Source organism: Elephas maximus, chromosome 3 (genome assembly GCF_024166365.1).
Source record: "Elephas maximus indicus isolate mEleMax1 chromosome 3, mEleMax1 primary haplotype, whole genome shotgun sequence".
NCBI lineage: Eukaryota > Metazoa > Chordata > Mammalia > Proboscidea > Elephantidae > Elephas > Elephas maximus.
This window is the reverse complement of record NC_064821.1, coordinates 62,918,832-62,944,196: the sequence shown is the minus strand read 5'-3', so window position 1 is coordinate 62,944,196 and position 25,365 is coordinate 62,918,832. Positions and strand designations below refer to the sequence as shown.

The following is a 25,365-nucleotide window of genomic DNA, read 5'->3' as shown; positions in this document are numbered from 1 at the left end:
GGTTTCTTCAGGACACACTGCATGGTGTCTGGCTGCTGGGTGTTCTTGTTCCACCCCTCACACCGACCACCCAGCTGTGCCTCAGTTGTCCTGGAGACAGGCAGGCAAGGGCAGGGCTTAAGCATTAAGCGCAAGTGTTGCTTGGCACTTAGTGGGTCCTCGACACAGGCTTGTTGGATGGGAGAGTATACTGAGTGGCTGAAGCCCTGGTATCATGCAGACAGATGGCCTGGATTCAGAGAAGGGAGGCCTGTTTCACTTGAGGCAGAGGTGGATCTGGGTTCAAATCCTGGCTCTGACACTTCCTATCCTTGTGACAACGGGCAACTCTCTGACTGAGCCTCAGTTTCTCTCTCTGTGAAATGGTGGGATGGTAGGTGAGGATCCTTGGGGTCCCAGGCATGTAAGGTCAGGCTGTCACTTGACAGGCAGGACCCATCTGAGTTTGGAAAGAAAGAGGTTCCAGGGGGTGGATTCAGCCCAACTGGTTAGAAACAGATAAATGGCTGTTGTCCAAGCCAGTGTGACCAAATCCATCCAGGGGCAGCAGTGGCAGCTGTTCCCGAAAATGATAATCTTAGTGATTTTGTTTTTTTAATGACATTTATTGAGCATGGACCACGGGCCAGGTGATGGGCTCAGTATTTTCATTTCTCTCGTTGAAGCCTCACAACAGTAGCTGAGGCAGGTACAATTATTCTCATTGCGCTAGGGAAGAAACAGGCACAGAGAAGGAATGTTCTGGAAGCCTAGTCCAGTGCCCACCACACTAGCCTGTCTCTGAGCTTATTGGATTCCTCCCACTTACACAACGTGTTCTGCTTTTCTCAGAGCGTGAAGAACCTCCAGCTCAGAGTCCTGGTGAGGAGGGCAGGGCCAGGAGAGACTAGCACTTGCCCTTGCCCTCACGACTAGTCAGTGTCTGGACCCTGGGTCCACTTTGGGCATGGGGCTGGGGGAGCTGGGGGACGGAGCGTCTCCGCCTACCTGCCTGGTTTGTGGTGATGTTGACGACAGCGGCCCTGCGGGGCTCGGGGCTCAGGTCGGACACACCATTGACGGCCTCAATCCAGAAGGAGTAGTTCATGTGGGCCAGCAGGTTGGCCACCAGCAGGCTGGCCTGCACCAGGCTCGTCTGCTGGGGCATGAAGCGGGTGCTGCTTCCACACGCCTCGCAGTGGTTCAGCGCCCAGGGGCAGCGGCGGCACACGGCATTGTAGGTGATGTCGCTGCGTCCACCCGGGTCCAGTGGGGGGGCCCACTCTAGGGTCACCGATGTCCCATTCACACTGGAGATCAGATTCACCGGGGCCGAGGGTGGCCCTGGGAGCAGAGACACATGCCAGCCTGAGTGACAGGTGGGGGCAGGAGGCATGTATTTGGGCTGGCCCAGTCTCTTCTGTTAGATTGGGGGTTCCCCAAGGGAAGGGCTGTGTCTCCCTCATCACAGTTGGGGTTCCCCAAGGATAAGATCACATCTACTCCACCCTTCTGGAGTAGAGGACAGAGGCTGTGTCTCCACCATCAGACTGGGACTGCATCTTCAATATTTAAGCATACATACCTAAGCCACCCAGCAGAACCACTGGGACCCCAGGAACCGGAGGGGCTTATGCTTCTCAAAGTTTTCATCCAGACTGGGGGAGAGACCACCCAGCCCTGGGGCGGAGGGGGAGGCCACAGCCACCCTGGGTGTGAAACAGCCCCGTCATCTGCATGCCACAGTCCATTCCTTAACCCCCCCTGCTGTCTTTAGTGTCAAATGCCACTGAGCACACACCATAGGGTAAATTGGGGGCCCAGGAAGCCCCTCATGTACCCCACGCATGCCTTCCCCCACCCCAGAAGGGGAGCCCCAGGCTGGGAAGCACAAAAGGCTTTGGAGAGGGGCAGCCACATGGTCGGGCAGACCACTGGGGTGGGGGTCTGGGGTAGGTCCCTGGGGGTGAGGACTTGATCCAGGAGGGCATGGGGGCTGTGAGGACCCCTGAGCCTCGGAATTCCCACTCTCCAAGTCCCGGGCAGAGAATCTTAGCACTTAAGAAAATAGGATCGTAGAATTTCAGAATCATAATCTTAGACTCCTAAGGGAAGAGAATCTTAGAATCTGAAGGGTATAGGATATGAACAGCCCAGTCTTTACAAGGTTTCTAGAACCTTAAGGCACTGAAGTGTGGATTTGGAAAGACACCAGAGGCGATCCAGAGAGTGTGAGTGTCCATGACCCCACGTGGGGAAGGCACAGGGGTCTGGGCAGCATCAGTGGCGGGAGGGAGGGCACGTGTGTGTCTGCACATACATGTATGCACATGTGTGAATATACCTGGGCCTTCACTGCCACCTGCTGGGAGCCTGGGGCTGTGGTGATGGAGGTGGGGGGAGGAAGAGAAGGGGTGGAGGCTGTGACAGTTTGGGGTCAAAATCAATCAGAATAGTCTGCAGTACCCCCCACCCTACCACAAACACCCAGAGCTGGCAAGCGGGGTTGGGTGGGTGTGAGCAGCTGGCTGCAGCCCCTCCCCAGGCCTGGCTGCACTTGTGAGCAGAGCACAGAGGAGCCGCATCAGCAGAACAGTGAGACCTTCACGCAGCCCTGCAGGCACAGCCGCCAGGTTCACGGGCATGCACACGCACGCAGCCACACCCTCTCTGGCACACACTTCCAGCACAGGCTGACATGCACTCCACCTCGCCCACATGGTGGGCTCACAGACACGTTTGTCCAGGCTTTACAGGGACCCAGAGGTGTACATACACACACAGGTACACATCTAACGTCCTTTATATAGGTAGGCACAGGTACTCACACATTCACGCTCAGGCATACAAACACTGCAGACAGGAGCAGCTGCTAACACAGACACACATGGTCACACACACAGAATCACACAGTCGCTGCAGGCATCCCAGGACACACACAGTACCAGATACCCACATGCAATCTTACAAGCAGGCACCACACACACGCCAAAGGCACACACTCAGGCACCACGCTTACAAGAGCTCTGGGCATTCTGCGGCTCTGACCCCTTCATCAAGGATGATGGTGGTTTTCTCCAGGCCCCCAACCCCTACCTCATGGGCAGCCCCCCTCTCCTCCCACCCAGCACCAGCACCAGGATCACTGCTGGGTCAGAAGATGAACAGAGCTGTCCAGTGCTGGGAAGGGCATGCATCCAGCCCTCATCTGCACTCTGGGGCAGGGGAGAGACACAGGGAGGGAAGGAAAGTTCTCTCTTCAGAGATGGCAGATCAACCATGACAAGAGGCTGGGAGCCCAGAGAGGTCAAGGCCACTCTTGAAGGGCCAGAGTCCTCCCACCCCCAGGCTGACCCCTGGCTAGTCTGACCTCGCCCACAGAGAACTGGCTCCCTGAGGCCTATGGGGTCTGAGCATGGGGCCCTGGCCCAGTCTGGGTCTTGCAGGGACACGTAGGCTGAGGCGGGGCTGGGGGGGGCAATACTCACGGGTGCAGGCTGAGGACGGTGGGTCCAGGGCTGCACGGTAGTAGCTGAAGTCACAGCGGCAGGCCTGGGCCGCGGGGGCTGCAGAGTGACTGTGGGGTGGGCAGCGGGCACACAGCTGGTCCCCGGGGGCTGACTTGTAGAAGCCCAGCTCGCAGGCTGTGGAGGAGAAGGTGGCTGCAGGTGAGCCGGGCCACTGTGGTGGGTTTGGTGACAGCTCCAACTCTAACCCAGGGCTTCTTGGCAGATCCCCCAGAGACACAGAGGGGCAGGCCTGCAAACTGTCCTACCCTCATTTGCAGATGGAGGGACTGAGGCACAGAGAGGGTGTGTGACTTTCACAAGATTGCACAGCAAGTTGGACAGAGCTGGGGTTTGGACTCTGGGCACCTGAGTCTAGCCCGAAAGTCTGCACAGGGAGGGAGCCCACTTTTGAGCTTCTCCGAATCCCCCTGACCCTCCTCATCCAGCCTCAATCTCTTTCCTTCATGCAGCACTGGCCCTCAGACCCACCAGCCTCAGGGGGTGAAGCCATGGGCTGAACAGGTAGGAGGAGACCTGAAGATCCGAGGAGGGACCAAAACCTGTGGTCAGGACATGAGAGCAGGACAGGGAATGAGAGTGGGTGGTGTGTGACTGGAAGACAGACATGTGTAGTAAGACCCGTGATTCCCAAATGTGGGCAGACATTGAACCACTTCTATAAAAATACAGATTCCTGGTCCCACCCGAATTAGGGCTGGGGTCTGGGAATCTGATTTACAAGCTCCCCCTCCCAGATCCATACGGTCACCAGTCACCATTTCTGGGACTGACTTTCTCATACCTGGCCCTTCTCCCCACACCCCTGCCACCACAGCAGCCTCCTCATTGGCCGCCAGCCCTGCCCCCTCCAAACACAGCTCCCAGCCTGATCATTCATTCATTCAACCAGCATTTACTGAGCACCGACTGTGTGCCAGGCACTGTTCTAGGCCCTGGAGGCCCAATCTCTGCCCTCAGGGAGCTCGTATTTAGAGGGGGAGACCCACAGTAAATAGGCTGTCATTATTTCTAGAAGGGAAGTAAAGATGATGATGTGGTCAACAGGAATTGGTGGAAGAAGCCAAGGGGATGGTCAGGGAAGGCCACTCTCAGGAAAGGACATTTAGCTGTGGCCTGAAGGATAAGAAGGAGTCAGCTATGCAGAGAGCAGGAATGTTCTAGGTTGAGAGACTGTCTCTACAACACACACCTGACAATGTCACTGCCTGTTCAAACCCCCAAGACCTGAACCATGAAGTCTGGCATTCAGAGCCCCGCCCCCTGCAAGACCAAAACCCACTTGCAGCCTGCTTCTGTGTCACCCTCACACTCCATCCTCAAGCCAAGCTGGACTGGCCATTCCCCATGCCCGGCAGACTGCTTCCTGCCCCCGGGCCTTTGCACATGCTATGCCTTCATCCTGGAATATCTTTTCTGCTGTGTCTACCTGTCAAATTCCTCTTTCAAGAATCATTCTAACTGTCTTTTCCACGAAGCTTTTCTGGACATCTCTGCATGTACACACACATGAACACTCACACACACATACACACACATAGAAGTGACCCCGCCTTCCCCCCCCACCCCCACAGTCCTGTTCTGTCTCGCCATCTGTAACTCTATGGCTGTACGTATTTACCTGTGTGTCTGACTCTCTCCATAGACTGGGAGATTCTTGTGAACAGATCCTTGTGAATAAGGGCTGTTGTCATTAGCTGCCTTTGAGTTGGCCCCTGACTCATAGCAATCTTATGCACAACAGGATTGGACCATCGTGATCCGCAGGGTCTTCACTGGCTGATTTTCAGAAGTAGATGACCAGGCCTTTCTTCCCAGTCCATCTTAGTCTGGAAGCTCTGCTGAAACCTGTTCAGCATCATAGCAACACGCAAGCCTGCACTGACAGCCGGGTGGTGGCTGCATGTGAGGTGTGTTGGCCAGGGAATGAACCAAGATTTCCTGCATGAAAACTAGAATTCTACCACGAGCCACCACTGCCCCCATGAATAAGGGCAGAGCGGCCTTAATTCATCTGAAAGTCCCCAGTTCCTGGCACAGGGCTGGCCCAAGCAGAAGCTATGTCAGTGCTGGTGGGGGTTTTCAACTAAGCTGATCCCACCATCATCTGCTCCAGGCAGAGAGAGACCCCATGGATTTAGGCACCCAGCTAGGCAGCTCCCAGGCCCACCATGACTGAATTCCCCTGTGACAGGGAGGAGCAGGGAGCTTGCTGCGATCCTCTCCACCAAATCCTGTTCTGGAAAACTCAGAGCTCGAGAGAAACTCCATTTGGAAAGACACTAGGTCATTTCAGAGCATATCTTCTTTGGCGGTTGTATCTTTTTATCATAACAGCCACAACCAGGTTAATTTGTGAATTTCTACAAACTTGAGAGACAGCCTGAAGTCAGGAAAAATGGTGATGACCACAAATTGCTTCACAGACTCAGAGGCAGGGGATGGAGCTAGAAGGAGCCTAGAGGTTGGGGAGTTAGGGAACACATACCCCAGTTTTGAGGTGTCTCCTGCCATCTCAGGGAACCTTCAAGGAGGTTCAGGCCTGACTGGGGGCTGGGCTCGGGGCTGGGAGCTCGGAGTCACGGGGACCCTGTTGACAAGCCATGATCTCGCTGCCTCCTTCCAGAAGCCCCCAGAATGTACAGCTAAGACCCGCCCTTGCTCCTTGGCACTGAGGCTGCCATGAGCTTCTTCCAAGCCCGAGAAGCTGGCACAAGAGGCATCACTGCAAGGGCTTTGCAATTTGTCAGCAAATATTTGTTGAACCTGTTGTTGAACTGAATGACAGCAATCCTCGCTGTAATTACAGGAGCCACGCCGATTAGCATCTCCTGGACCGTAGGCTTATACTGACCCTCATCCCTTCCTTCAGTCAACATTCGTTGAGCTTCTACTGTGGCCAAGTGTGGGTGACCCAAGATAAATAAGAGCTGGTCCTGCTCTCAAGGTGCTTTCAGACCAACAGGAGAGATGACAAGGGAAGGAGTGGTGACATCCCGCGATGCACGCAGGAAGGGCAGCACAACAGCCTTCGTTCTGTAAACCCCTGACTGTTTACAAAGCTCATCTAGGCCTTATCGGTTAAAGGCAGAAACCTGAGAGCAGACTGCCTGGGTTCCTCTTCATGCCTAACCCACTTAGCTAAGTGGCATTAGGCAGGTTGCTAGGTCTCAGTTTCCTCATCTGTAAAATGGGGATAATATCAATATCATGCCTCCTAGGGCTGTTGTGAGGATTAAGCAGTTGCCGTGGAGTTGATTCCAATGCACGACAACCCCATGGGTGTCAGAGTAGAACTGTGATCCATAGAGGTTTCAATGGCTGATTTTTCAGGAGTAGATGGCCAGGCCTTTCTTGTGAGGTGCAGCTGGGTGGACTCGAATCTTAGCCAAGCTTGTTAACCAATTGCACCACCCAGGATTACATGAGTTAAAAAAAAAAAAAAACCCACTGCCATCTAGCTAGTTCTGCCTCATATTGACCCTACAGGACAGAGTAGAACTGCCCCATAGGGCTTCCAAGGAGCAGCTGGCGGATTCGAACTGCCAACCTTCTGGTTAGCAGCCATAGCTCTTAACCACCGTGCCACCAGAATTCATGCCAGGGCATTGCCTGGCACTTATTATTACAATTCTGTGGTGTCAGCATTCACACATCCATTTGGCAGAAGAGGAAAGAGAGGCTCTGCGTGCTCAAGTGCCTCGCCCCAGGTTCCGCAGCTGAGCCAGGATGCAAACCCAGGTGGGGAAGCCCAGAGCTTAGTGAGGGCCACGGCGCTCTACCTCTCACCAGTCGGGGTTCTCACATGCTCGGCTAATACCCATATGGCTGTAACGTGTCAAGGCCAGATTAATCCGAGCAATGAAAATAAAATAATCTTTAATAAGAATACTAATCACCAGGCCTCGGGGAGTCTGGAGACCTGGAGCCTGGGCCGAGAATGAATGGCTGAGACAGATGGAGCAGCTCTGAGCTGGGGCCCGGCCCTGCCCATCGACCCCGGGCGCTTCCGGAGTCTGTGTGCACCGGGTGTCAGGCCGAGAGCCAGGAGGGGCTCCTGCTCCTGCCGAGGGCACCTTGCCCAGGCCGCCTGTCAGGCCAGCAGCTGCCTGTGGCCCCGACCACCTCTCTCCTCTCCCCAGCAAAGAGCTTGAGATTTGACAAATAAGGTGTCGCCGGTGGACGACCAAAGGAAATTAATTCTAAATCAGATTTGAAACACAGTCAGGAAGGCCAAAAAGCTCGTCGTTCACACCCCCCCTCCGAAATGAGAATCTGATATTTATGGAAAGATGATTAGGGCCATGGAGGGTGATTTATATTCTGTGTCCAGGTGACAGGCAGGACAGCAACTGGCACTTCAGACCCTTGGCTGCTGCTCCACTGGGTGTCGCTTTAAGGGGTCCTTCCCATTTGGACTGGAGCCGGGGATGGGCAGTGCATCCGGGTTGGGGTGGGGGTGGTCATTGGGTCAGGAACTGTGCAGTGGGGGGAGTTGGGAAATTTGAGATCTGATCAACCACTCCTAGCTGTGTGTCCTTGGGTGAGTCACTCCACCTTTCTAGGTGTCCATTTCCCTGCCGGTAAGTTGGTGTGCAAGTGGTTAAGCCCTGCGACTGCTAGCTGAAAGGCTGGCAGTTTGAACCTACCCACAGGCACCTCTGAAGACAGGCCTGGCAATCTGCTTCCAAAGGTCACAGCCTTGAAAATCCTATGGGGCAGTTCTACTCTGCACACGTGGGGTCACCATGAGTCGGAATCGACTTGACAGCAACTAACAACAACAACAAGCTGGACTAGCTCTGCCTGGCTCTGACACGCTTCCATGGGTCTCCAGGTGTAGTCTCAGCAAGGCCTCTAAAGAGCTGTGTGACCTGGGTAGCCTCTTCTCCTCCTGGGCCTTATTTTCTTCATCTGTAAAACCAAGTGCCTCCTGGCCACCTTCTGAAGGAAGCTTTGAGGGTAAAACCAGTGGGAAGGGAAGCCGGAGGCTGGGCGGATGTTGTCACTGTGGCTTGGTCCCTGCTGCAGCCTCAGGCTCCAGACCTGCTCTCCTATCACTAGAGGAGAGGGGGTTTAGGGCTGGGTAAGAGGGAGCCCCTCTCCTGCCCTTCCTCTCACTGTTTGCTCAGAGAGGATGGCTGAGCAGCCCAGGGACGTCAGGAGGTGTCCTTAAGACACCCTCAAAGTTGGGTGGGGGCAGGGTGCCCAGGAAAGGCCCCTCGACTCTGTCCCCAGCTCCTGCCTGGCCCCTACTCTCCCCAGTCCCCGGCTATCCACCAAGGAGGACCAGGGCCTCCAGGGGGTGGGGATGGGGGGTGCTGAGAGGGCTCCTGGGCCGGGGGTCCCCTGCGTGAAGGATGTTCTTTCCAAATGAGGTTACACAGACGGTCCCAGGGGCCCGCCACCAGGGCTGAGAAGAGTCTCTCACGCGACTTAAAACTGGCACCCCGTCCCCAGACGGCACGCCTGCAGTGCACTAGGAATTAGTATTTTTTATAAAACCTGTAATTATCTTGTGACTGACATAATTATGCTGTATTGTGATTTCAATGTTAAATCCAAAATACTCTGTGATTTCCTAACCCTGCTTTGTTTGGCATTTATTATTTTTTATTAATGCATCAACAGTGCCAGGAAACGAGGGTGGCCTTGGCCTCTCCCAGCCCCAGAAGGTTCCATTGCTTACCCTGCCTGGACATGCTGTGCAGCCTTCTATAAGATTCACTACCTCTCTGAGCTCTATTTTCCTCCTCTGTCAAACAAGGAGGCTGCAGCAGCTCCTGAGACCTCTCGGCGATGCCCCAGCCTCCGGAGTCAGGGGGACAAGACTCCTTCCTACGTACGAGTGTATTTCTGTGCAAACAGCTGGCTTACATGTGCCAGCTGCCTATATTCAGAGTTGGGGCAGCGAGGCTGACCTTGGGCAGGTCTGCACTGACCAGCCAGCCCGCTTGTGACGGCTTATGCTGTACCAGTTATAAACTATTCAGATGTCATCCTGGGAGAAGGACAGCTGGGCTCTGAAGGGGGGTTTGTGGACAGAGGAAGCAGTTGGAGTCAGACAACCTCGGGTTGAATCTCTACTCTGCTACTTAGTAGTTGAGGGGGCTCAGTTCTTCTCATCTGTGAAATGGACATATAATGTAAAATGGGTTGTTGTTGTTGTTGTTAGGTGCCATCGAGTCAGTTCCAACTCATAGCGACCCTATGCACAACAGAACGAAACACTGCCCGGTCCTGTGCCATCCTTACAATCGTTGCTATGCTCGAGCTCACTGTTGCAGTCACTGTGTCAATCTACCTCGTTGAGGGTCTTCCTCTTTTCCGCTGACCCTGTACTCTGCCAAGCATGATGTCCTTCTCCAGGGACGGATCTCTCCTGACAACATGTCCAAAGTATGTAAGACGCAGTCTCGCCATCCTTGCCTCTAAGGAGCATTCTGGCTGCACTTCTTCCAAGACAGATTGGCAGTCCACGGTACATTCAATATTGTTCGCCAACACCACAATTCAAAGGCATCAATTCTTCTTGGGTACTTAGCATTATAGATTGAATTGGGTCCCCCAAAAGATACGATGGGTCCCCCTGGCACCTGTGAACATGACCTTGTTTGGAAATTGGTTTCTGAAGCTGTTATCAGTTAACATGGGGTCACACTGGAGCAGGGTGGGGCCTAATTCCATCTGCATGATGTCATGAAAGAGGAGAACAGACACAGAGAGATAGACAGACGAAGGACCGCCATGTGGCTACAGAGGCAGATGCAAGTCAAGGAACGCCAAGGATTGCCAGGAGCCACCAGAAGCTAGGACAGAGGCATGGAACAGTTTCTCTCTGAGTCCTCAGAAGGAATCAACATGGCTGATACCCTGATTTGGATGTCTAGCCTCCAGAACTGTGAGACTACAAATTTCAGTTCTTCTAAGCCACCCAGTTTGTGGTATTTTGTACGGCAGTCCTAGAATACTAAGACACCTTGTAGGACCATTGTAAAAAGGAGAAACTAGCCTCACTCGAATGTGAGCTCTGAAAAGGCAGGGACTCCCCAGGGCCTGGGACAGCAGACGCTATACCGAACAAGCACTTGAGCACTTGACATAGTGTGTAAGGAGTGTTTATCAAAGTGCCTGGCACATGGCAAACACTCAAAAAATTGTTGCCAACATACTTATTATCCCCGTCAGAATGAGGGGATATTGGGACCCATTTCCAGAAGGGAAAGCATCCAGGGGTAAGCCAGGCATAGGTTAAAAGTCTACATCTGGCTCAGAGCGAGACAGACCTGAATTCAAGTCCTAGCCCCACTTCTTACCAGCAGTGATGCCTAAACAAGGGACACTATCTCTTGAGCCTCGCTTTCCCCATCTATAAAATGGAATGTAAGTCATAACAGCAACAGGGATGCTTGCTATCGTTCTTACCCAGTGGAAAGTTGAAAAGCACAGGGATTTCTGTCAGGTGAAGCACGAGGAGAGGCTGGCGGCTTGGGTAGCCCAGCAAACTAGGCCATAGAGGGTAGGACAAATCCAGATACAAAAAGTCACACAAGGTGTTTAGGGCCCAGGAGAAGTGAAGACTTGTAGCAGTTGAGGGTGTGAAGAAAGATATCTTAAGGAAACCAGAGAGTCCCAGAGAGGGGCTGGGAAGGGCCTGGTAGCTGGACGGAAGGTCTTGGTCCTAGGGATCTTTGGGTTAGACAGCTCCCAAGCTGTACTGAACTGGACTCTGTAACCACCTTGTATAACCCGTTGCTGTCAAGTCGATTCTGACTCCTGGTAATTTCATGTATGGCAAAGTAGAACTGCTCCACAGGGCTTTCCATGGCTGTAATCTTATGGAAATAGATCACTAGGACTTTCTTCCATGGCACTGGATGGATCCAGACTGCCAAGCTTTGTGTTAACATCCAAGCACAAACCACTGGATCTCTACCATGTGTATCACCTGTAACTGCCAGCCTATGGCCTGCTGTCTTGTCAGCATGGAGGGGCCATTCCTGCCTGCCAGGGACAGAAGGATGGGCAATCAGGGGACCAAGGTCCCCTGAACTGTAGCTGCGGCACCTGTGTGTCAGCAGTAAAAGGCTAGGAGTATGTTCCTGGTGGCTGTCAGGGCTCCCGTCCCAGTTTTCCCTGAGGGTGTCTGGGGATGGGCCACAGGCTTCTGACTCCTGTGTGGGAACATCCCCCTCCCCTGCACCCCATCACCCCAGGGAACCAATAGTCCCAATGGCCAGGCATCACCGTGCTCTGGGTGGCTGAGCTGCCACGTGTCCAGCCCCTGGGGAGGCTAAGGAAGGACAGAAAAGCCAGGCTGACCCCAGTGACAACAGGGACACCAGCTGTCTGCCCACACACGCTCTCCTAGTGCTTCCTGTTCTCTCGGGATGCCTGGCTACACTCCTCACAGACGGGCCGGCTGACCACACATGCATACACACACATACACACATAAACACATATGGAAACCTGCATGTTCACACACACACGTATGCACATGTACACATGTGTGTGCACATATGCACGCAGCCTGGGTTCTGTGCTCACCCACGCACAGGCCCTGTCCCTAGCTCTGACATGGGCATCCCGGCAGGACACCCCAGCTACAGGTGCCATGCTATGTCATGACCCAATGATCTCAGCTGTCCTCTTTCACAAGCACCTTGGCTGTCCTTGCCCACAGATCCCTGGGTAAGTTCTCCTTGAACCTGGTTCCGGTGCCCCAGTGACACATCATCCAGCCCAGACTGTGCTCTCTGGGTGCCCCTGCCTGCAGACCTCCAGGACGCCCCCTTTCTGCACTCACTCACCCCGGGCCCCATGGTCTCTAAGTTGAATGGTTAAGAGCATGGACTCTGTGGCGAGACTTCTGGATTCAAATCACAGCTCTGCCACTTCCTAGCTGTGTGACGTTGGGCGACCCCTTCACCTCTTTGTGCCTCAGCTTCCTTGTCTATAAAACCAGGATAATAATAACTGTTCCTATGTCATATGGTAGTTATGGGGATTAAACGAATACACGAAAAGTGATTAGAATAATGCCTGGCATAAGTTAGCTAGCAGTATTTTTGCCTAACACAGATGCGTACCCAGTAGTGGGCCCAATCCCACAGATGCCCTTAGCTGTGCCCTCCACGATGCCCACTGAGTCGACTACCTGGCTGTAGTCTGTTTCCCGCCTGCCTGACACACACACCGGCGTCCTGGTATTGTGCTTAGTTTACCCATCTTCCCAGAGCTATGTGCGCCACCCTGATGCCTACCGGTTATGACATCCCCCCCAGCTGGAGCCTCCTGCCGCCCCACCCATGCCGTGGCACGCTCACCCACACAGGCATCCCGCCGCTCCTCATAGCCAGCACTGCACACGCATTTGCCAATGGGCACCAGCCACTCGCCCTCGGCGCTGCAGTACATCTTGGGTGTGTCCCGCTCCTCGGAGTGCCGCACACACTGGCCCCGCACCTCCACCAGTGAGGATGAGTCAGCCCCAGTCACCGCCTCCGAGAAGGCTGCCAGGTTGCGCACCATGGCTGGGCACTTCTTGTAGTAGATGCGAAGGGAGAGGATGGCGAGGCAGGCGCCGATGTCCTGGAAGGCGAGGTAGAAGCCGCGCTTGCTGAGAGGGCCCACACCGCGCACTTCGGTGTTGAGCTTGAGGCGCCGCACGCCCAGGTCGGCACCCGTGAAGCTCTCGTCGGCCGCGATGGTGTCAATTTTGAGGAACTGGCTTTCCTGCGTGCGAGCACCCAGGTCGCGGTCTGACTCCAGGTAATACAGGTTGAAGGTCTCCTTGCAGGTGCCCAGCACACCGGGCATACTGTTGCAGTCGCGCAGGGTGAACTTGATTTCAGCGTAGACACGTCGTGCACCGTCACGGGGCACCCAGCTGGTGCGCAGCCAGTTGTTCTGGTTGGGGCTCATGACGTTGCACACCTGGTAGGTGTGGATGGGCCGGAAGGACTCGTCCACCTCGTTGATGGACTCCCACTGTGGGCAGAGAGAGCACAGCCAGAAGGCAGGGTCAGCATCCTTCACTTTAGCCAGATGCCCTTGCCACATGCCAGGCATTGTGCTAGGGGTGTGCTGGGGAAGACCACTAGAATGTTCTCTGTCCTCAAGGAGCTGAACTTCTGGTGGATTGTCATAGCTACCAGATGCCTGGCACCAAACAGGTGTGGTCTCACAGAGTGCCACATCCTCTGGGGAACTGGACTTTGAGGGCTCTGAGGAGGAACTGGGGGGCAGAAGGAGGGAACGGGCTGAGGTCTCTGTGCTGGCTTCCACCAGGGCAGCAACACCTTGATCCGTTTCCTCTATTTGGTATCTATCGACAGCAACGGGTATGTGCAATTGTGCTTGAACTAAGGCTCCACTTTTGCTTTAAAAAGAGGAGCACTGAAGACCACTCCCCATGGTGCTCTGTGAATCCATGGAGGTCAAGCAGCAACCATGGGCATGAGTTTCTTCCTGTCCGACACAAGCCCCTCTGCCTGACACAAGCCCCTCTGCCTGATGCCCTCTTGGCCAGCTGGCTGGTCTCAACCCTCAGTGCCCACATCTGTAAAATGGGTCTCCAAGAGGCCCCACTCAGTGAGGTTTGAGAAAATGCCTGCAAAGTGCCTAGCTCAGGCTGGTATGGGGACGCACTTGACGAACGGGGCAGATACAGCGCTGAGCTACCAGCGTCTTCCCAGCCCACCTGCCTCCAGGGGCCACCGGGGAAGAAGTCCTGCTTCCAAAAGGGCTCCAGGGCATTCCAGACTCACCTGAAAGAGGTTATGCATTCTGCTTCCATACCCCAAGGACCCCTGCCCTGTGCCCCACTCTGCAGCCAGGGCCTCTGGGCAACACTGCGTCACATCTGGGGTTAAAGTCATTGTGGCAATTAATGGAGCACCAAAGAGCTGGCCAGCTGCTCACTGTCTGTTTCCTGCCAGGGCTCCAGATAAATTAATCAGCTCATCTGTGTCGGCTCCAGCCGCCTCACCAGTGCTGGTGTCCCGGTCCAGCCCTGCCAGCCCAGGAGCTGCTGGAGATGTGGACAGTGGCAGGGATGCCCAAGAGCTGGGTGTAGGGCCAGAATCAGCCCTGACCTCCACCTGGGGCACCCCCACCAATGCTGGGTGCCACTGCCATCCTGGCCACCTCTCTGGTCTGAGAAACTGATCCCAGGACATCCTCGTCCAACCCTGCCTTCGTGCTGCAACTCTGTCCTCTTCCTGGAACAGAATGCAGCCAACCAGCTGTGCGGCCCTGGGGACATCACATCCTGCTTCTGAGCCTCGGGCTTCTCATCCATAAAATGGGGTAGCGAATGTCTGCCTTTCCCATCTATCCTAGGGAGTGGTGAGGCTCAAGGGAGACAATGGAAATGAATGTGCCCTCTCACCTAAGACAGCACTAACCAACCAGTTGCCATCAAGTGGCAACCCCACGGGTGTCAGAGTAGAACTGTGCTCCATAGGGTTTTCAATGGCTGATTTTTCAGAAGTAGATTGCCAGGCCTTTCTTCTGAGGTGTCTCTGGGTGGACTCAAACCTCCAACCTTTTGGTTTGCAGCTGAGTGCATTAACTGTTTGTACCAACCAAGGCAGTGCTGAAAACTGAAAACCAAACCCACTGCCGTCGAGTTGATTCCGACTCATACCGACCCTATAGAACAGAGTAGAACTGCCCCATGGGGTTTCCAAGGAGCCGCTGGTGGATTTGAGCTGCTGACCTTTTGATTAGCAGCCGAGCTCTTAACCACTACACCACCAGGGCCCCAAGGCACTGTTAGTAGCTATTAACTCATCAGATGAGGCAGAGCACGTCCCAGTGGTGGGGGCGGGGGGTGTACCTGGGAGCAGAGGGAGGGGTGTGCCTGCTAAGAGCTTACATTCTGGGCCAGACTTCCTGCCCCCTTAACCTTTCGGAGCTTCCTGTTTCTCATCAGTAAAACGCCAGGCCCTTTTCACACATTATCCCATTGGCGACAACCGCATGGAGCATCCATTATTATTCCCAGAGCATAAACCAGGAGGTCAAGGTGAGATAGGTGACTTACCCAAGCCACACTGATTACTGGAAGCAGAGCACTGTCATCTGGACCCAACGTCCTTGCCTTTTGGGCTGTGCTACCTACTAGAGACAGCCCTAGATGACTCTTGAACCCAGGCTTAGGGGTGGACAGAACCTGCAGGACCATCTCCAAGGGCCCCTCAACCAGCTGGGCAGGAAAATCACCTGGGAAGCTTATTAAACAAACGGTTCCCAGGCCCCTCCCAGGCCTCCACAGAGGGGGCATCTGCATGCTTCACCTGTAGACTGGCACGGGTTCAAGGTCTAGGGTTTGGAGGCCAGGGTCTTGTCTAGCCATCTCTCCTCTCTGGGCAACTCCGATCTCTTAGATCACCAGAGTGGTCGTCTAAAACACACATCTGGTCGTGTTCCTCATCTGTTTTACACTCTATGAATCTCCCATAAAAATGAGAGGTGTCCCTGGCTCACCAGCCAATGCAGGGGTGCTTCCCACTCCTCACAATGAGGACACAGACCAGGCCTGACTACCCGCATTTTGCAAGGCGATATAACGGATTCAACATGGGGTCTGGCCCAGACAGATCCGAATGCGAGCCCCAACTCGCCATCACTTGGAAACTGGCTGATGGTGGGTAAGTTATTTCTTGCTGCCTGAGCCTTGGCTTCCCCATCTGTGAAATGGGGTGGCTGCACTCACCCTGCAGGATGGGCTGTTGGGATTCAATGTGATGATGTCTGTGAATTGTTAGAAGCCATGTGAATAGAAGCTGCTATTCTTTGTTCTAACTCCCAACTGATAAGAGAGAACTCTGAGCCACACTTTGCACTGCCATGCAAACAAAGGAACCCAGGGGTACCGGTTTGGTCGTCCAAAACACACGTCTGGGAAAATAAAATGGTACCACCACTTTGGAAAATGGTATGGCGCTTCCTTAAAAAGCTAGAAATAGAAATACCATACAATCTAGCAATCCCACTCCTAGGAAGATACCCTAGAGAAGTAAGAGCCGTTACAGGAATAGACATATCCACACCCACGTTCATTGCAGCACTGTTCACAATAGCTAAAAGGTGAAAACAACCTAGATGCCCAACAACAGATGAAAGGATAAACAAATTATGGTACAGACACACCATGGGATACTATGCAACCATAAAGAACAACGATAATCCATGAAACATCTCACAACATGGATGAAGCCAGAGGGCATTATGCTGAGTGAAATAAGTTAATCACAAAAGTAGAAATATTGTATGAGACCACAATTATAAGAACTCAAGAAAACACCTACACTCAGAAAAAAAGGATTCTTTGATGGTTATGAGGGTGGGGAGGGAGAAGGAAGGAAAATCACTAACTGGGTAGTAGACAAGCGTTAACTTTGGTAAAGGGAAAGACAACACACAATATAGGGGAAGCCAGAACAACTGGATCAAAGGAAAAGCATGGAAGTTTCCTAGACACATCCAAACACTCTGGGGGACTGAGTAGCTGGGGCTGGAGGGCTGGGGAACACAGTCTCAGGATACATCTAGGTCAACTGGCATAACATAGTTCACAAAGAAAACGTTTTACATCCCACTTTGGTGAGTAGCGTCTGGGGTCTTAAAAGCTTACGAGCGGCCATCTAAGATATATCTATTGGTCCCATCCCACTCGGAGCAACGGAGTATGAAGAAAACCTAGGACACAAGGAAAACATTAGCCCAGAGGAGTAAAGGATCACATGAACTAGAGACTCTAGCAGCCTGAGATCAGAAGAACTAGATGCTGCCTGGCTACCACCAACGACTGCTCTGACAGGGATCACAACAGAGAGTCCCGGGAGAAAAATGCATAACAGAATTCAAATTCATGAAAAAAAGACCAGACTTACCGGTCTGACGGAGATTGGAGGAACCCCTGAAACTATGGTCCTGGACACTCTGCTAACCTAAAACTGAAACCATTCCCTAAGTCCACTTTTCAGCCAAAGATTAAACAGGCCTATACAACAAAAAATAACACATGTGAGAAACGTGCTTCTTAGTTCAATCAAATACACGAGACCAAACGGGCAGCTCCTGTCCAAAAGCAAGACGAGAAGGTAGGAAGGGACAGGAAGTGGATGAATGGACACAGGAAACCTGGGGTTGAAACGGGGAGTGTGCTGTCACATTAAGGGGATTGCAACTAATGTCACAAAACAATATGTGCATAAATTTTTGAATGAGAAATTAACTTGAGCTGTAAACTTTCATCGAAAACACAATAAAATATATATATAAAACAAACATACAAAACAAAACACATGTCTGGTCGTGTTCCTCACCTGCTTAACACCTTATGACTCTTCCCTACCCTAAAGATCAAGCCCTGAGCTCTGGGCGGGAGAGACGGGCAGATGCCCCAGTGCCAACCTGGGCCAGGCCTGCTCCTTCCTAGCTGCAGGGTCTCAGAAGAAATGCCCAATCAGCCAATGTCCAGGCAAGTCATGGGGCCTCACCGTGGAATCAGGCTCCTGAGACATGAATCCCCATCACAGGCCAGACCCCCGCATGGGCAGAGCCAGTTCAGTTCTGGGGTTTGGATGAGAGAAGGGAGGAGCAGGCCATGTAGACTTGTTGCTGGATACCTGGGGGTTACAATGCCTGTGCCCAGGAGGGTAGGAGGGGGCATCTCCTGCAATCACATGACCACAATGACCTGAGGGGCTGAGCTCAGGGCCACTGTGGAGGCCAAAATGGGCCTGAGAGTTTGGCCACAGTGGGGGCTGGCAGTGCCACCCAGCTGGTTGACAGAGAAAAGAGGAACAAATTTGGCGGAGGCGGGGGGGTGGTTCAGGCAGCTCCTGGTGAGGGGAGGCATCCATGAGGGAGGGGACCAATCCTGGAGGGGCCAAGGTCAGGCCAGGGCCTCCTGCCCTGCCTCAACAATTCCACAGCCCAGGCTGCCCTGGACCCAGCCTTGGCATGTTGTGAACCGTAGACCCACAGCCCAGAAATGAGGGTCTGCATATCTGGGGCACAAGGGTTCTATAGCCTGAGGCTCTCTCTGATTACGGAGGGATGATGTTGCCCGGGGCCCAGGGGGCTGCTGCCCCCACTGCCCATCACTCACCCCGTGAGCTGGATATGTGAGCCAGCCCCAGTCCCCGTAGATGGTCGATGTGTCCAGCAAGTTCACTGCAAAACAGAAACAAGGGCATATCAGACCACCATGGCCCCTTCCTCACTCCTCAGGGGCAGCCCGACCGACCACACGGACCCGCTCTCATTCCCCAACACACGGGCTCCTCTCCCGGGTCTGCCCTTTCCCGCTTCTCATCTCCTTCAAGGCTCAGTTCAAGTTTCCTCTCTTCCATGAGGCCTTCCTCCACCTTGGCCAAGAGCAATCTTCTTAACTCCCAGAATATAGCCTGCCTCGAGCAGAGTGGTAGTGCAGTAGGGGGTTAAGAGATGGGCTCCAAAGTCTGGCAGGCCTGGGCCAGAGTCCCTAAGCTGTGTGGCCCTGGGCAAGACCCTTCATCTCTCTGGGCCTCAGTTCCCTCCTCTGTAAGTGGGGGTGATAACGGTTCCTGTCTCACACGGTCATTGTAAGGACGGTCTGACCCTTGCCTCACTTAATGTGATAAGCTGGCATTCAATAATGTCTGCACTGTGAAGTCATGTCTCCCCCGCACCACTAGGGCTGGCCCCGGCTTTAGAGCCATCAGCGCCCCCAGGATAGTGCCTGGCATCTAATAGGCTCTCCGTGCACGCTTGGTGTGGTACCTGTGGAGGGGTAAGTGCTGTCTTTAGTGAGCATTTACTATGTGCTGAGCTCTGCCGTGGGAGCTTCATATGCCTCATCTGCCGTGAGCTTTAGATCCCTCACAACAACCTGAGAGGTGGTAATTATGGTCTCTGTTTTACAGATGAACAGAACTGAGCCTCAGAGCATTCAGGAAGGCATCTGGAGCCTCAAAGGTGTAGCCTGCAGAGCTGGCATTCAGGGCACCTGCAACCACAGGCAAGACCACCATCCCAGGGAGCTTGAGCCCAGGTAGAACCTCTGAGCAGTCACCAAGGTGGGAGTGGAGGGATGGAAGGAGCCCTGGTCCGAAAGGCAAAGCTATGCTACAAGCACTCCTTGGGCAACTACCCAGGTTCCTGATCAGGCCCTCAACAGGAACTCTGAGCAGTCTCACCAACACAGTAGAGACAAGGGACCACCTTTGAGGTCAGACATCCTTGGGCTCAGATATCACCACAGCTACTTATTAGCAGGTATCTGTGGGTATGTGACTTCACCTCCTTGAACCTCAATTTTCTCATCTATTTTTTATAAATAGGGATAATAGTCCATAAGGGTTAGGTGAGGGTTGAAGTCCCTGGGTGGTGCAAACGGTTAACTTGCTCGGCTAAAAGCTAAAAGGTCAGCCTCAGAAATGCCTTGGAGGAAAGGCCTGATGCTCCCCTTCCAAAAACCAGCCATTGAAAACTCCATGGAGCACAGTTTCACTCTGACACAGATGGGGTTGCCACGAGCTGGAGCTGACTCGACGGCAACTGGCTTTGGGTTAAGCCACTTGTACAACAGGGAGCACAGTGCCTGGCCCGGGCTGGTCCCTACAAACACTAGTCCCCTCTCCCTAAGTCCTACCGGTCCTGCCTCTCTCCTTATACCCACCCACTCACCAGTGGTGTACAAAGGCGCACTGAACTGAGACGAAATCGGGGCTCAAATCCTAGTTCTGTCCCTTAGTGCTGAGTGTCCTTGGGCAAGTCTCTTTACCTCTCTGAGCCTCTTCTTCCTTTGGATCTGTCTGGTGACAGTTCTACAAGAGGGCTTTCAGCTCCGGAGGCCCACGGCTTTCCATTTCACTGTCTCTTCCGTGCACCTCCTCTCCCAGCCACAGCCTTCCAATTACCCTGATCAGCTGGCTTGGGCAGGTCACACAGGGTTAAAGCTGGGCCCTCCTGGAACTTTCCTTCTGCCTGAGATTTGCATAGCTCTAAACCCGCCCCTCAGAGATGGAGACAAGTGTCCTCAGGAAATGGTGGAGTGAGGATGCTCTTATTTGCTGATTTTCTTCCTCCTCTCACCTACCCCCCACCACTGTCAGAGACCCTGGAGGCCGCTGGAGAGGGGGCTGGCAGAGCCAGGGAAGGGGTCTCTCCACCCCTCCCTGGGACCCCAGGGGCCAGGTGGAATCAAGGGAGAAACAAACGTCCAAGGAAGGATGTCCCCCTCCCCGCACCGGCCCCACGCCAGGGGCGCAGGCAGAGAGGAGCAGCTTTCCCGCCTCCTCCCTCCCTCTCAGGCAATGTAGAGAAAACTGGGTCAGGCAGCTCTCTTCTGCTGGCTGTGGGGAGGGGGAGGGGGCCGCACTGCAGTCTCCCCCAGACCAGCAGGACCTACTTTGGGGAGTGGATGGGGACAAGAGACCCATGGGCTCCCCATCCCACCTTTCCTCCCCGACTGGGACTCACGGCTGGAGGGCTCCTTCTCACTTCATGCCTCATGCTGCTCACATCAGCACCTACCGAGGGGCAGCCCCAATGAATGTCCACCACTCAGAATTCTCCCCTTCAAGCATCTGACTCCAGGGGCAGCCGCCTGCAGACCCCACTTTCCGGGCCCTTCCCCTCCCCTGGGAAGCCTCATCACATTTGCCCCGATTCTTGATCAGCCAGCCAAGGGGCTCAGATAATCTAAACATAAGTCAAAAGTCGATCTTATTGGATTCCGGAAGGGCTACAGGATTCCAGGGCTGTTTGTTCCAGTTCCTTCCAGACCCTTCTCTGTCCCTCCCTCCGCCTCTCCTCCTTCTGTCCCCATCTCTATCTTCTCCACATCCTGTCCCCTTCTGTAGGAGGGAACTCAGAGTGTCTCTTGAGGGAATCCCCAGTCCGCAGGGGCTTTGCTCGGGGATAGTGAGAATTCTTGCATCAGGCCCACCCAGCCCTGCAAACTCAGGCCCTACTGGTCACCAGGGCTGGGCTCCGTCCTGCCTTTTGTATTGCCACACTTTATGACTTTTGTGAAGTTAGTTCCCCTCTCTGGGCCAGTCTCTCCAGAGGCAAAATGGGAGGATGGACTCCATGGTCTCTCATGGCCCTTCAGCAAAGCTAATCACATTACCTATCTGTGCCTCAGTTTCCTCATCGGCAAGATGTCCGTTGGCATCCCTCCTGGGCCTACCTGCCTGGGCTGTTCTGGGGGATCAGACAGGTCCCTCTCTGGCTCTGAGAAGCACAGACAATTCCTAACCTGTCCCTGTTTGGCTGTGGAAGGTATTATGCGATTTCTTTTTTTTTTCCAGCACCGTCACCTTCCCCCATTCCATTTCGCTGAGACTAATACTTAAATTGATTTACATTCCCTGAGGCCGCAGCGCACGATGGTGAGGCTGGAGAATTCGGGGTGGCCAGGGGATGTCAGCCGGGATATGGATGCCTCGGAGATAGCCCCCAAAGTGCTGGTATAATCCTCACCAGGAGCGAGAGGGGCTGCGAGCCTGGCAGGGCTCAGGGGGCATCTCTGCAGGTGCAGGAGGGCCCTCCCCCAGCCGTGACCGCTCTGCAGGGTCACTGTGGGGGACTTAGCATAGGGGCATTTGGCCAGGCTGGGGCACTGTTGCCTCTGCAGGACCCCAGCTGGGAACAGGGGTCCCCTCTCTGAGCTCCAACAGTCACCCCAGCCAGTTCTGGCTCTGCGCCAGCCCAGGGATGAGGCTAGAAGGGACTCCTGGCTGTCCCATGTGGAATCCATGGAGCAGATCTCTACCCCTTGCCCAGTTGTGAGTACCTAGCTGTGCTGATGGGATAGGGCATGGATCCTGGTCTTTGGACAATGCCTCCCCCTGCTCTGGACAAAGGCTTCCCCTCCTGCCCTTCCTCCCGGACAATACCTCCTCCCCAAATGTTGCCCTTCCCCCGGACAAGTCATCCCTCCCAGACCGATGGGCTGTCAAAGTCCCCTCCCCAGGAGGCTCTGGGGCTTGCCAGCCTTCAAAACTGGAGGATACTGGCCCCTCCCTGGAGAAGAGTGGAGGCAGGAGGCTGGGGGTGTACCGCCTGACTTCCAGGGCCCCATAGGACCTCCTCAGAATCCTGAAGGGCAAAGATACCACCACCTTCCCCCACCTAGCCCTGGGGAACAGTCTTCTCAGGCCACAGGCCTCTTGTGCCCCAAGGCTGCCCCCTTCCCTACTCACCCAGTAGCTGCCCCCACCACCATCCTAAGGGTGGAGAGTGGCGAGGGGCTCTGCCCTTGGTCTCTCCTGGTGTTGCAGCCCCAACTGTCGTCCCAGGAACCTATGCCTCATCACCACCCACCTGGTCACCCCTGCTTGGGCCACCCTGTAATGGTCCCTGCTGGATGCTGTGGCCCCAGCTGCACTGGAGACTGTGGTTTATCCATTTCTGTGTGGCTTTATTTCATGCACATGCGTTTGTGTGGGCACGCATGTGGTTTGAAGTCTGTCTCCTGTCCACGGATGCGTAGATTTTCATGTTCATATCTGTATAGGTATACGGTGTGCATGTGTGCACATGTGTGCTGGCTGCATTTCTGTGGCTATGACTGTGGCTGCTGTGTGTGTGAGCGTGTGGGGGGCCTGTCCACACATGTGAGTCCCACAGGCCTGAGTCCATATGTGTGAATCCAGTGAGTACGCCTGTGTCCATGGCTCACTCTCTGTGAGCTGTCTCTGTGTAAGGGGTGGATCTGTGCATGTGTGTTTCAGCTGCAGCATGGAAGAGGAGTGCTGGCCCTGGAGCTTCTTGGAGTCTAGAAGATCATTCATTCATTCATCAGGGTTAGCATTAGGCAGGGTGAGAGCCCAGCTCTGGACCCAGGAACCCAGAGCGGCCTCCTGTGCTGGCCTTTGAATACCTAAGGTGTTTGTGTGGGTGTGAGGCCCTGGATGTTGGAGGTGCCTGATGGGTGCCCCCTGCCAGTCCGCCTTCCACCAGAAGTGTCCTTCCAGATTCTCTGGTCCTGACTGCCCACCCTCCACCCCCACCCTACGCCCCCTGAGTGACTGGACTGCCCCAGCCTTGCCCTAGACAAGCCTCTGCCCTACGGTCCCTGCCCCTGCCCCCTTCAATCTCCCCATGGCTCCTCTTGGCGCTGGCCTTCTGCCCACGGCCAATCCCCTACCCACGCCTGCTGCCCCCCCTCTGGCTGTCACTCCCCCTACTGCTGTCCCTTCTTCTCTTCCAGTCCTCCAGCCTCTGGCCCCCAGCCCTACTCCCACTACTCTCAGTCCCTGTCCTTCATCCATGTCACCCCCTGTCCCCATCCTGTCCCCTATTCTCCAGTCCCTGTTTCTCGGTTCTTGGTCCCCATCTCTCAGTGCCATCCCTAGCCCGTTTGCTTCAGCCCTCTGAACCTAATCCCCCTTCTTTGTGTCCTTCTGTCCCCCAGTGCTTGCAACTCCCTTCAGTCCCCATCCCTGCCCGGTCCCCCACTCCTCCATACCTCTCCTCTCCTTTTCTGTCCCCCAGTCCTGTCCCCTCATCCCCAGTGTCTGATACTCAGTTCTCTGTCCTCAGCTCCGTGTCTCTTAGTCCTGCTCTCTGTCCTACCCCTCTGCCCCCCAGTTCCCTGTGCCTCTGTCCCTCATCCTCCCTCAGGTCCCTATCCAGCAGTCCTGTCTCCATCTCCATCGCTCTGTTCCTTGACCCTGAGTCTCTTCCACGATGCTACCTCTGCCGCCCCAGGCCCAGGGGTGCCAGCCCCTTTGGCGCTCAGGGTCAAGGCAAAGGAAGTTGAGCCGCAGGCAGCGCGCGCCGCGCCCCCGGCCCTCGGCCGCCCCCGCCCCGCCGCCGCCGCCGCCGCCGCCGCCGCCGCTCACCTTCGCCGCGCGCCGCGGACACGCAGGTGGCCGCCGCCGCCGCGGCCGTGACGACCCAGAGCGCGGGGGGCAAGCGGCCCCGGGCGGGGGCCATGGCCGTGCCCGGGCGGGCGGGGACGCCGCGCACCCTCCGGCTCGGCCGCGGCGGCCCGCGCGTCGGCGCGCTCCCCGCTCTCCCGCACACCCGGCGGCCGGGCGCACACCCCGGTGCACACGCCGGCACACAGCGCACACGCGGGCACCCGCGCCCGCCGCCGCCGCCGCCGCCGCCCCGGGCGGGGGCCGGCCCGTCACGGCGCCGAGCCAATCAGCACCGAGGTTGGGGGGGGTGTGGAGGTGGGAGTCCGCACCGAGGCCACCGACCCGCGGACCCACGGCCGGCTGACACCCGGCCGGGACACCGCTGCCGCACGTGCACACGCTCACACTCACTCCGCTCGCACCTTCGGAGGCAGGCGAGCGCACGCCCCGCGCCCCACACGTGGACTCGGAGCCACATTCAGGGACGGCTCCAAGACACCGGGACACACAGACCCACCAGGGGATTCCCCGGTGGGGACACACACACACACACACACACACACACACACACACACACACACACACACACACGGGACACACGGTCGAGACATCCACGCGCACATTCTTACACGCAGGACCCGCAGACATACGTGCCCACACGCGGTGCGGTGACACATTCTGATGCACACACTAGTTAAGGGACAAAGACTCAGAGATAAACTCAAAGGCACTTTTTAGGTAGAAACACCCTCTCTGCCTCCCCTCCCCTACCCCAGGACTTGGCTTGGAAGGACCACCCCGGTTTAGAGAGGTCTTACAGTGCAGTGCAGGGAATCGGGAGCTAAGCAGACAAGGCTTTAAATCCTGGCTGTGTGACCTTGGGCAAGTTTCTTAACCTCTCTGAGCGTTATCAGTGCCCTAGTATGGTTGTGAGAATTAAATGAAAGGGCCCAGGTAAAGCACCTAGCATGCTGCTGGGCATACAT

The 25,365-nt window shown here is 55.1% G+C and overlaps 1 protein-coding gene across 1 annotated transcript in view; it reads right to left on the bottom strand.

Annotated features, from left to right (window-relative positions):
- EPHA8 (EPH receptor A8) overlaps positions 1–24,452 on the bottom strand; it is a 38,413-nt gene extending 13,961 nt beyond the window's left edge. Inside the window, exons 1-5 of the mRNA XM_049875892.1 lie at positions 24,359–24,452; positions 18,634–18,698; positions 12,836–13,499; positions 3,468–3,623; positions 988–1,323 (exon numbers count right to left, since the gene is read on the bottom strand). Of these exons, the coding sequence (XP_049731849.1) occupies positions 988–1,323; positions 3,468–3,623; positions 12,836–13,499; positions 18,634–18,698; positions 24,359–24,452 (1,315 nt within the window). The remainder of the gene's footprint in view (positions 1–987; positions 1,324–3,467; positions 3,624–12,835; positions 13,500–18,633; positions 18,699–24,358) is intronic.
- Positions 24,453–25,365: the final 913 nt, after the last annotated feature.